This window comes from Scomber japonicus, chromosome 4 (assembly GCF_027409825.1).
Source record: "Scomber japonicus isolate fScoJap1 chromosome 4, fScoJap1.pri, whole genome shotgun sequence".
In the NCBI taxonomy this organism is placed as follows: Eukaryota; Metazoa; Chordata; class Actinopteri; order Scombriformes; family Scombridae; genus Scomber; species Scomber japonicus.
Window position 1 is genome coordinate 22,419,399 of NC_070581.1, and position 12,015 is coordinate 22,431,413.

General features: G+C 44.1%; 2 protein-coding genes across 2 annotated transcripts in view; one reads left to right on the plus strand and one right to left on the minus strand.

The window, feature by feature from the left end:
• plxnd1 (plexin D1) overlaps window positions 1-8,739 on the plus strand; it is a 63,715-nt gene extending 54,976 nt beyond the window's left edge. The window contains exons 29-36 of the mRNA XM_053317448.1: window positions 689-752; window positions 2,071-2,105; window positions 2,713-2,817; window positions 3,010-3,173; window positions 3,255-3,402; window positions 5,586-5,726; window positions 5,839-5,913; window positions 6,984-8,739. Coding sequence (XP_053173423.1) covers window positions 689-752; window positions 2,071-2,105; window positions 2,713-2,817; window positions 3,010-3,173; window positions 3,255-3,402; window positions 5,586-5,726; window positions 5,839-5,913; window positions 6,984-7,100 — 849 coding nt within the window. The 3' untranslated portion in view covers window positions 7,101-8,739. The remainder of the gene's footprint in view (window positions 1-688; window positions 753-2,070; window positions 2,106-2,712; window positions 2,818-3,009; window positions 3,174-3,254; window positions 3,403-5,585; window positions 5,727-5,838; window positions 5,914-6,983) is intronic.
• A 302-nt stretch (window positions 8,740-9,041) lies between these two features.
• Window positions 9,042-11,276, minus strand: LOC128357514 (rhodopsin-like). Its single transcript, XM_053317876.1, has 5 exons — window positions 10,916-11,276; window positions 10,538-10,706; window positions 10,198-10,363; window positions 9,279-9,518; window positions 9,042-9,187 (listed from the first exon to the last, which is right to left on the minus strand). Exons 1-5 carry the CDS (start codon window positions 11,274-11,276, stop codon window positions 9,059-9,061), a joined length of 1,065 nt encoding a protein of 354 aa, XP_053173851.1. The 3' UTR covers window positions 9,042-9,058.
• Window positions 11,277-12,015: the final 739 nt, after the last annotated feature.

Genomic DNA, 12,015 nt, shown 5'->3' on the forward strand with positions numbered 1-12,015 from the left:
TTCCACATGATTTACCTTTAATTACTTTGTTCAATAATGCAATAAATTATGTAACATACATTAATTAAATATGCAATGAATAAGTTGTAAATATTTAGGAAATTAAAAATGTGTTATTTTAACACTCATTATGAAGTTTGATATAAACAACAACAGTTTTGTTTTTGCTTTTAGGTCACATAGCTTAGTACTGGTATCTCATTAAGAGTGTCTTGGCATGTATGTGTGTTTACTTATGTCTATATTCATTTGTGCATGAGTAAACAGACATTCAGTGACCCCCAACCTTTGACCTGTTACCTGTACTTGTTAAGTGCTCTGTTTAGTTTTTGCTGAGCCATGGGGACAGAGCTGTGAAAGCAGTGAGCTGCAGCGTGTGCTAACAGTCCGGGTTCACTGGCAAGGCTGTTCAATCCATTTCACCACGGGTTGACTTTAATGAGCCCAGCCAGTCTCCCGCAGACTTGCCACCACTCTAGATGCACGCAAGACCAACACACACACACACACACACACACACACAACATACACACACACAAACATGTGCGCCTCTCAACACCACACTCCCCTGGAGGGCATGCTTAATGACGCTGTTCTAGTACACCCCGACTCACCCCTGACCCTGTGCCCTCTGTCCTCTCTCGTCTTTCCTCCATCCCTCCTTCCTCCTCCTTCTCTCCCTTCACAGATCCCAGAGGGGGCATCGCTGGCTATGAGCATGAAAGACAAGAAAGAGAACACCCTGGGGAGAGGTACGTCACCTTCAAACACAGCCACACCCCTGTCGCTTTGTCACACTCACTTGTATAAAAACATGCACTCACTCCCTCACAGGAAACAACACACGCTTAGTAAATCACGGGAACATGATATGCTCATGTAAACACGCATGAAACATGCACACTCTCCTGTCCTCAAAAGACACAGCAGACATCTAAACACACTCGCACCTCTTAAATCACAACACACATTCCCCTGCCTCTCATAGAAGTTATGCCACTGCTTCATTCAGAGCTCTTTCTATACATAATACATGTTTTCCATTAGAAAATGTCAGCTTGTGGGAAAAAATGTAGCCGTTGTCCAGCCTCAACCCAGAATATAATGCCTGCTATGCCTGTTGACAGATGAGTTTACATACAGCATTTAATGGCCTTGTCCATTTGTTGTGCGGGGTGCACCTTGTATAATCAGTACCAGACCAGAGCTCAGTTCTGCTAAGGCTCTGTCCATCAAAGCCGCTCCTCTCATTCATACTTGGCCAAAAATAGGCTTATAGGGACGAAACCTGGCTCAGGCTTCAAAGCGTCAAGGGGGTGTTATGAGCCTGTAGTGCTCCCTGGCTAATATATAACACTGTCCGGCCTGCCTGTGATCAGTGTTGAGGGTCTGGACTGAGGCCCGCTGGGCAGGAGCATCTCTGGCAGAGCAGGCTGTAATAGTAGTGTGTGTGTGTGTGTGTGTGTGTGTGTGTGTGTGTGTGTGTGTGTGTGTGTGTGTGTGTGTGTGTGTGCGCCATTCTGCACAAATGGCTGTCTTTGTTTTTCTGTTGTGGGTGTACAATAATTTATTGTATGTGTTTGTCTTTGTGTCTGCACTCGTGTTTGTGTTGAACAAGTGTCTACATGGACGTGTTCATGCATGTGCATGAGTGTGTTTTGTTTATATCTATATATAAACCAGCAAGGTTTTTAATGCTCTTTCCCAGTGTTGGTCGAGCATTACCATCTCATTACGCTGGCTCCAGAACCAATCACAGACTCTGTGTGTCTGTCTCCCCTAATCTCTCTCTTTTCTCTCTTCTTTCACTCGTAATCTTTCTCTTTCATTCTCTCAGACAGCTCCCCTCCCCTCTCGGCCCACAGTCCACCTTAATCACTTTCTCCTCTCGCATGTACTCTATCTCCCTTGCTCTCCTGTCAATCTTCCTCTTGTTTTTTCTCGCCCTCCTATCTGTCACACTCCTCTGTGCTCCCTCCTGCTGTCTCCTCTCATCCTCTCAGGTCTCCACCTTGCTGATTACACATTGTTTCACACTGTATGTTTCTTTTTTTGTCTCTTTCTCCTCAGTCAAAGATCTGGATACCGAGAAGTATGTACACTTGGTGAGTTACTCCTTGTAGGTAATCAGAATGTTTCTGTAAGTGGTCTCCGAGTTTATTACTGGAGCTTTTCCTGTGTGTTAGTCAGCACAGAGCAGGCCTTACGACAGAGAGAATGGGGGTGAATGGAGGTGAAAAGGAAAGCTGCTGAGAGGACATGACAGCACTAATGCCGCTTAAGCTCTTTTATAAACGTCAGCCAAGATATGGGCCCTTTGACTTTAGAATAATGAGTTCCTTGGAACACAATTTGCCGGGTGAATAGTTAGTTTTACAGACAGAGTTTTGTAGTCCTTCTTTTGACACAAGTAGGTGAATTTGAATTTAGACGTGTGTCAGCAAGTCAGATACATGATCCTGTACATAGCAACCAGAGACAGATCTCCAGAATTTCCCAACTCCTGTCACTTCCCCAATTCTGCTTGTTATTCAGCTTTTCAAAATACCCTGATGTGGTTTCTGGATCATGTGTCTAATGCATAAAACAGAAAAATTCCCCTCTGACAACTGAGACAGCGGAGACAGTACAGCATTCATTTAGCTACACATGAGGGGGTTTATTGCTTCAACCTGTGTACAGCATGTTGACCTTTCACCTCTCGTGTTCCAGGTCCTACCTCACGATGAGCTAATGGAGAACAGGAAGTCGCACAGACAGAGCCACAGGAAGAAGGTCCTACCTGAAATCTACCTGACACGCCTACTGTCTACCAAGGTGAGCGGAAACTGCTTCTCTTGTCAATGCCACAAACAGACTTTCACAAGATACAGTTTGATATCTATGTCATCTTTCTATTTCATGTTTTTATGGCCCATATAAGCCTCTAGAGTCATCTAAAAATGTCCACATGCCACAAAACCATGTCTCTGTGTATGTAAGAGCCGCCTTTACTCTTTTCCTCCACAGGGAACTCTTCAGAAGTTCTTGGATGACCTCTTTCAGGCTATCCTCAGCATCCCTCCAGACCGGCCCCCTCTGGCAATCAAATACTTCTTTGACTTCCTGGAGGAGCAGGCTGACAAACGGGGCATCACAGATCCAGACACCCTGCACATCTGGAAAACCAACAGGTAGAAGACTAACCTCTATGATTTAAGTCACCTTGCTGTGCAAGTACACGGCTGTAAAAGCTTATCCTCCCCTCTGTGCAGTTTACCTCTGCGTTTCTGGGTGAACATCCTGAAGAATCCTCAGTTTGTGTTTGACATCGATAAGACGGATCACATGGACGCCTGTCTGTCTGTCATCGCCCAGGCCTTCATAGATGCCTGCTCCATATCTGACCTGCAGTTAGGCAAGGTAAGACTGTCGATCTATCTATCTATCTATCTATCTGTCTGTCTATCTATCTATCTATCTATCTATCTATCTATCTATCTATCTATCTATCTATCGATCGATCGATCGATCTATCTATCTATTTGGCTAGCTATCTAGCTATGTACAGTATCTAGCTATGTATCTAGCTATCTAGCTATATATCTAGCTATGTTGCACACACACACACACACACACACACACACACACACACACACACACACACACACACCTCCAGAGCCCCCGTGTGAACCCTCATCTCTAAGCCTTAAGACTGTCAGCTGCATCTACCTCTCCTCGTGTTATTTCAGCCCAGTCGGCTGATCCAAGGTCATGAGCACCAGGGATCTCTTTTTGTGCTGTGTGCGAGTATGTGTGAGCGTGTGCATGTGGGTGGGTGTGTTCAGGCATGCATATGTCTGTCTGTCTGTCTGTCTGTATGTGACTCTCTGTGTGCGCTTGCATGTCAATGTCCTCACTGCTCACAAATCCGTCTCATCCCTCAGACACCGTGACCCTGAGCACGCTCTGCTTCCTGTCTCTTTCTGACTGGCTTCCTCCCTGGAGGTAGCCAAGGACTCATCCTATAATGCTGCTCTTTCATTGAGTAGCAGTCCGATTTATATACTTCCAGTTTTGGTTCCAAAGAGCCATGGTAGCATTAGTCACATACACATAAAAGCTCCAGCAGCCCCCTCATTAACATGTTGCATCTGGCTTAGCATGTATTGTGGAGTCACCTGGTTCAAGGATGTGGCCACGTTTTCCCTGTAGGTCAAGGAGACTGGCATGACACACCTCTCCATTTTCCTCGAGTGTTTACAGCAGCTTGTTTGTGCATGCGTATGAGTGTGTGTGATGGCCTCAGGACAGGGCAACGAAGGGTACGGGTTCTGGATTAGCAGGAGCGCAGCAGGGGTGAGAGAGAGCGAGGGGTAGGAAACTAAGCAACGCTCGCTGTTTCCACGGAAACTCTCTTATCTGGCAAGATGCAGACATGGAGGGCCACGGGGTCACAGGGGGGTTACTAGGCAGATGGGTGAACAGCAGGAAGTGACCTTGTAGACAGGAAGAGAGAGGGTTCCCTATCAGAATGAACGAATGTGACCAGAGCCCTTTTGTCCCACAGCACCTTTAACATGCACACACACACATGCAAACAAACACACACACATGCAAACAAACACACATTACGTGACACAAATAACTCATGACACATAAAAATATTAAGGCGCGCTGTAAGCACATTTGCTGATGCTGAAAACTGAGGCTGCCCGTCTCTTTCTCCCTGTCCTACTTTCTCTCTTGCACACACATACACATACACATACACACACACAAAGACCTACACACAGTCACTCGCAACAGTAGTCACCACTAAAACCTGAATATGCCCACAACCTCTTAGCCCTGCTACTTTTCTTTCTGCATGAATAAGCTCTAGTGCAAGAGCATGAAGTGACTGTGGAGTGAGTGCCAGAGGTATGAAGGAGTATTGTTTAGACTGGAATTTTCCTTCTCCAGCTATGACTTTTTGAGCCTCCTGTTGTGTTAAAAGGAAACTGTTCCCTCCCTCCATTGTCTCAGCTCAGGCTGGTTTAGATTTTAGATTTGAAATAATGTCCAGCTTAAATGAACAGCTCCATATTAGGACAACAGCACCTTATTGCAGACTGAACAATAATGGATAGTTCTCTTTCATCAAACATGGAGGTCCAGTGCCAAATAATTTATTCTGCTTTGAATTTTACCCTCAGAAGGTCAGTCAAGGTTGAAGTTGTGCCATGTATGGTGCTTCCTGGGATGTCGTTGTATAGTCACGTGTTGCATACACACTCCAGTGTATGCTCATACCAAATCTCTCACAAAAGGAAGTTCATATAAAAATGGGGCATTTAGATCGCATGCAACAACACTGATCTCATCCTCATTGCTCCACTGCCTACTATCAGAAATGTAACTCCCTCTCCCTCTGCTGCCTTCTCTTGAATCAGGATTTAGCTGAAATTTTAAATGTTTCTTGTAAAGTGTGTCCATGTTTATTAAATGTTGTGTATATCAGACTATCCTCGGAAGGCTTATGAGCTCAGGGGGTGTTAAAGCACACTCAGATTTAAATGGTTGAAACCTTTACATGAGTGTCCTGACTGTGTTATTTTATTCAGGACTCCCCTACCAACAAACTGCTGTATGCCAAGGAGATTCCTGAGTATAAGAAGAGGGTGCAGTGCTACTACCAGCAGATACAGGAAATGGCACCTCTCAGCGAGCAGGAGATGAACGCTCACCTGGCTGAGGAGTCACGAGTGAGTAAAGTGTTCAGAAAACCCCCAATGTCACCATCTGACTCTGAAATCAGATGCACGTTTTGAATTTGGGATTTTAATCTAATGCAACTCTTTGTTGTCCATCTTATAGAAATACAGAAATGAATTCAACACCAACCTGGCCTTGACAGAAATCTACAAATATGCCAAGAGATACAGAAACCAGGTAAGAATCTCTCTTTGCTTTGCCGCCTTTGATTAGATATGTTACTCATGTTCAAACTGGCCCTTTCCAGCACCCACAGCACCTCAGTCAACCTTCTGTGCTGCATTATGTTTCACAGATGTGTATCAGAGCGTGACATATCAGCGTGGGAGACACTATGATTACCGTTTAGAGATGTGACACACTCTAAACAACATTACAATGTGTCACTCACCCAAATATACTCAAATATCTGCACTAAATAGCTGTTTTCTTTAGTTTTAAGGGAACCAATCTGATGTGGACTATCTTCCCATCTGCAGCCACTATATTCTGTGTGTCCAATTTTACCTCTTCAGCCCCCATATACCTCTCACTTCAAACAAACAACACTGTGTTTACCTTCTCCTCTTGCAACACTCTATCCAAAACCCCTATCTGGTTAATGACAGTGTTAAGTTGTTGCTTCATATCCACCATTTCGCTTTGAACTAGCCCTCTTCACGCCCTCTTCATGCTATATAAATAAAATTGATTTGACTTGACTTGACTTGCTGTCCTCCCCCATGTTTCCTTACTGCTGTGACTATTCTCTGTAGAGGCTTAGTCAGTGGTGACTGTGCCTTAATGGAGAGCACCCTCATGATAATACCATTTAGCTGCTTTCCTATGTCATTCTACTGTACTGACGTGGGCCAGGGGGCTTAGAGTCTGATTCACAGAGCTCTGTGAATGGCCTCTGATTGCCTATTCTCTCGCCCCAGCTCAGTTCGCTCTGCCTGGTAGCACATTGCCGCTAAGAGCCCATAAATCCCACTGACACGGTGACAACTGTTGGGCATGAAAAACAGAGCAGATGTGGGTTTTGTAAATATGTGAAGAGCAAAAGGCTTTTGTGGTGTGGAGGCATGCGTGAAGGCAGGAGAAGAGGCTGAAGTACTTCACTTGTTCCTCTGCGCTCTCTTTCTCTCGCTCATCGTTCTATGTCCAGGCAGGTGGCTGATTTCCTCCCTCTCCTTAGATGCATGAACGCTCAACAGCCTCTGAAAGTCATCTTTGTTGTATTTTCTTTTTCTATCTCCCCCGGTCAGGTGGTGAACGCGCTGGAGTCTAACCCCACCGCACGTCGCACTCAGCTGCACCACAAGTTCGAGCAGGTCATTGCCCTCGTGGAGGACAACATCTACGAGTGCTGCAGTGAAGCCTGAACCTGCTGGCATCTTGTCTACTAGCCATCTCTTTTCTCCTGCTGCCAGCTGCCTTTTTCCTACCTACTTGCTTATGTGGGAATGTCGGCCACTGAGGAATTAGCCTTCTTAAAAAAAAAAGTGTCATTATTATCCCCATTCTCCAAAGCAACAGACTGTAACAAGTGTGAAAAGTGGCAGAGCAAAGGACTCAAAAACCTGCCTTCCGTGTTTCCCCTGTCTTCTGGGAATGTCAAGTAAATTTCCCAAATCTTTTCCCATGACACGGACAGAATTCTAGTCTGGCTCAGCTACGCTTTAAAGGGAAAGTGTAGGAGCATGGAGATGAGGCTTACTCTGGATGTCTTTACAGTTACTGGGACCTAAAGCCCTGGTGGCAATCTTAACGCACTGAACCCTTTTCTTAAGGGAATGAGCCAATGATGCACTGTACTGTATTATAATGTCCATAGCAATATTTATAGATGTGTTATAATGCTGTCAAGTGGCCTGTTCATCAGGATGAGTAGAAAGGACCTTCGTGACATACTCCTCCCATCTCCTAAAGCCTGCAACGTTCTCAGGTGTGACTGGTGAAGATGAGTTACTCATCCCTCATAGGTTTTTTGAACAATACGTTCCAGTGTGCTTTGCAGGTTGATGATGGGTTGAGGAGGAGAAGAGGGAGGAGAGAAGAATATAAATGACTGAAAATTTATTAAATCAAATGTAATGTAGTTCACTGGGAAGAGCTGCATCATTATAGAAGTGTTGATCAGTGTGCTTGTAAACGAATGAATATCATGTTGGATTCTGACCAAACTACAAGAGGGAAATTTACATTTATGAAAAAAAAACTGAGCTCAATATAATCTGAAGAGATGTGTCAGACATGACTGTATTTGTGATGCCAAATGACTTGTCAGAGTTTGTGAAATAAATTACAGTATTTAGGATTTTAATGTGTCTAATGATGACAATGTTTATTGTACTGTCAGAGTGCTTCATTTCTGAGCTTCATTACAGCTCAGCCAATTTTAACAACATTCGAAAACCATTAAGAATTTGGCCTGTCACCCACAAGCCTGCCAACAGGCATCTGGAACTTCTCAGAATGACTCGTAAATGTTCTCATGAAAAAGCGAGTAAGGGAAAAGCCAGGTATACATTTAGCATTGTTTTTTATTGCAGGACACTGAACAACTTCCACAAGATCCTAACTTCTACGCAATGAACAAAATAATATCCCCATACCTCTGAATACACACACTGACATTCTGACATCCATTCAAATACATAAACATCCACCACACATGCATTCAGTCTCTTGCAGGTGGCGCCTCCTCCTTGCAGAGGCTTTTTTCAGGTCCATCTGTTTACACTCATGTCTCAGTTGATGCCAAGAGCAAACTCACCACCTCAGCGTCGTCTCCACAAAGACAAGAGGAAAGACAGAGGGACCAGAGGACAGCCCCGTCTGATGCCTTAAAAACTCATCTGAGATATCTAAACAAATTCATGACTAATTTCACATGAGTATTCATTAAATTTATTGTTCAAAGCACATTTTGGGGGATATGTAGCTGCAGCAATTACTTGAACAAGACTTGATGTGGATGAAATCATGTTGTGTGGTTTTCTAAATAAAATCTTCACCTATTATGTGTTTCTGTGGGTAGTGGGGAGCTTGGAATGTGTTCAGTTGGATCATCACCAGGACTACACCATCCCTATGATGCCGGGTTAAACTCAGTGAAGCCAGCTGAACACTTTCCATGATTAAATGGATTGAAAACACACATGCTGGCTCATAAGTATGTCAGTCCCACCAAAGGTGCGGTCGTGCCGCTGCAGTGAGGACACGTTGAGAGGTAAGTCAAGAGGATTGGCCAAAAGAACGTGGTGCTGTTTGGCGGAGGTGGATCCCTAGGTGTGCAGGGACAGATGGGCCGTTGAGGAGGGAGCAGAGTGGGCACAGGTCAAGCAGGGGCCACCTGGCTAGAAGAGACAGATGAAGTCTGGGTTTTGGAGACAGCCGCACCTCCGGTCTCATCGTCTCCAAACGGGTTCTTTCCACAGCACACTGTGGTGATCATGCAGTTTCTGAACTGAGGAGAATTAGAAAAAGAAGATAAAGAAACACATTCACAATACACTTTCACTACAGCGCTCTCAAACCAGGATAATTGCTTCATATACCTGTCTGTTTAGCAGAATGTAGATGACTGGGTTGTACAGAGCGGCACTCTTGGCGAAAAAGGCAGGCGCAGTCATGAATACCGGTCCAAACTCAGTTCCCTGATTGGCAAAGATGTACCAGGCCACGGTGGCGTAGGGCACCCAGCACACCAAGAAGGAGATCACCATGACAATGACAATACGTGTCACCTCTTTCTCAGCTCTCTGGGTGGTTTCAGACTCCTGCTGTTGGGCCGCAGCCTGAGCACAGACAAATACATCTTATTAACTTATTAAAGGACTAATGTGTGATCCATAAGTAAACATAGGCCTGTCACCAAAATTATACAAACCCAGGATTAGACTAAATTGATTTACAGGTCTTTAAATCAATAGACTAATACAGCTAGGGTAAGTTAGTCATATTTTTTTTTAAAGCCATTGAAGGTTTGTTTAAACCTGTTATGGTTTCAAATGCAGCAGTAATAATTTTCTATCATTAAGTCAAACTCTTGATATATGCAACTATTTTTGTTAGTTATTACAACTTGGGCTTTTAGAAATAACAGGAAGGACAGTAAATAATCTACCTACTTGATCACATTGAAAGTATTTTGGCATTTTTTACTATTCATATGGCTGATACATTTTTAATGTTGTTATACTATTATTAATGAGGGCATCGGGGTGACACAGTGAGAAAGCAGACTGCCCTTCAGCTGGAGGACAGTGGGTGTAAGCTGCCATGTTGGCAATGGTCTGCCCTCCTGAAGTGTCCTTGAGCCATTAAATCCTTCATATCTCCAGAGACTCTGCTCTGAGATGCTCCTAACCTCCCTGAGGAGGGGACGGCAGGTGCAAAAAAGAAGAAAAGAAATTCCTCTACAGGGATAAATAAGGTATCACATCCTTATTATTAATATTGCATCTGTGATCCTACCGCTCGCACAGTGCAGAGCAGGCGACTGTAGCAGAAGAAAATGATGATGAGCGGGATACAGAAATGGAGGACAAACATATAGATGACAAATGAAGTGTTGTTGATCTCGGGCTTGGGAGTGTAGTAGTCAATCCCACAGGAACACTGCATTCCCTCTGGGATGTACCTGCATCCACACACATAATAATAATCTAAGAATTTCCACAGTATGTAATATTACATATCTGCTGCAAGTAAATAAAGAATCTCTAAGATGCTTTTTAATAAAATATCGTTTTTCAGCAGAAGAATATTAGCATGGTTTTAAAGCACAGCCTAGGAACAGAAACAGAGTGAGTACCTGGACCAGCCAAGCAGAGGGGGGCAAGCGCAGGTCAGGGCCATGATCCATGTGAATGCCAGCCCAGCAACGGCATGTTTCTCCCCAAAGCGGAAATTTGTCATGGGCTTACAGACCACAATGTAACGTTCAATTGCCAAAACCACCAGAGACCAGAGAGCAATTTCTCCTGAGACATAAAATAAAGCAGGTGTCAATTTAAATACTGAGCAGTATTTACTTAAAAAAAAAACACACATGTAATTATAGACACAATATTTCTACTTTTTTAATCATGAAAGTGACACAGACTATACAAACTTGAAGTGCAATTGGTTTTGATCAGAATCACAATTAAACTCGTGACAAATGAACAATTTCACATGCTCTCTGTCTTACCTCCTAAAGTGGCGAAGAATCCTTCAATGTTACAGCCAGTGACCCCTAAGATGAAGTATCCATGCAGGGATGTGTAGAGAGTGACTGTGAAGCCCCCAACGACCATGAAGAGGTCAGCCACCGCCAGGTTGAGCAGGACGTAGTTCAAAGGGGTCCTCAGTTTTTTGTTTTTGACAGTAACATAGAGAGTGAGGAAGTTAATGGGGAAAGCAGTGATGATGAGGAACAACATGTACGCAGCAACAAGAGAGTACTTCCAGGGCTCAGCCAGGTAGTACTGAGGGTACTCAAATGGGCTGCGCACCAACCCAGTCTTGTTAGACATGGGGATATAAAAGTTGGGTCCCTCTGTGCCATTCATGGCTGCTGTTAAAGGTGATGCTTCTTCTCCTGAGACCTTGACAGTGTGTAAAAATATGCCTTCTTTCAGAATAAAACACTGTGAGAAAATCTTGTCATGTAGCTGAAGTGGAAAGATGGAAGAAAGGATGGATGGAGGGGTAGATCTTGTGGGAGTAAGACGTGCTCTGCGGCCCCCTGAGGTGGCGCGGCACCTTATAACAGGCCAGTCGGATTAGGGATGTGCATGGAGCAAAGTGTTAGCAGAGATGGAATTAAGACACTCAATCTCAAGTTACTCTCTCTCTCGCGCACACACACACACACACAGTCACACATATAAAGCATTACAGGAGAGAAGTCCAGAAATAGCTACGTTATGTTAAGCATTTTCAAGGTCAGAGGTTACAGCCATGGCTGTCGCAACCACATAATTACTGTCATGCGCATCAATGCATCATCAGCATGAGATGAGAGAAGAGTAGGAGGGAAAGCAGAGAGGGGAAGCAGTCTAACTGTGATTCGAAGTGGACAAACTACAAATTAAATTTCTTGAGCAATTTCACTTATTTGCATCCGTGAAGACTAATCCCTCACCACTGCATAATGCAAAGCTCAACTCATACCCTTAAGTGTAATCAGAATCACTGGGGCATGATGCTCATAGCATGCACTCTACCTCCAGCCCTCTCTTTCACAGACATAAAAGTTCGATCTGAAAGAGTAAGAAGTTATTACTCAACTTGTTGTATCATTTAAAA

What these genes read in the sequence shown, in the direction of transcription:
- LOC128357514 (XM_053317876.1), bottom strand. Translation starts at nt 11,276, where the DNA reads ATGAATGGCACAGAGGGACCCAACTTTTATATCCCCATGTCTAACAAG. An exon ending in CCTCTGCTTGGCTGGTCCAG is followed by an intron (nt 10,364 to 10,537) that starts GTACTCACTCTG and finishes GTGTGGATGCAG; the next exon opens with GTACATCCCAGAGGGAATGC. An exon ending in TGCTCTGCACTGTGCGAGCG is followed by an intron (nt 9,519 to 10,197) that starts GTAGGATCACAG and finishes GTCTGTGCTCAG; the next exon opens with GCTGCGGCCCAACAGCAGGA.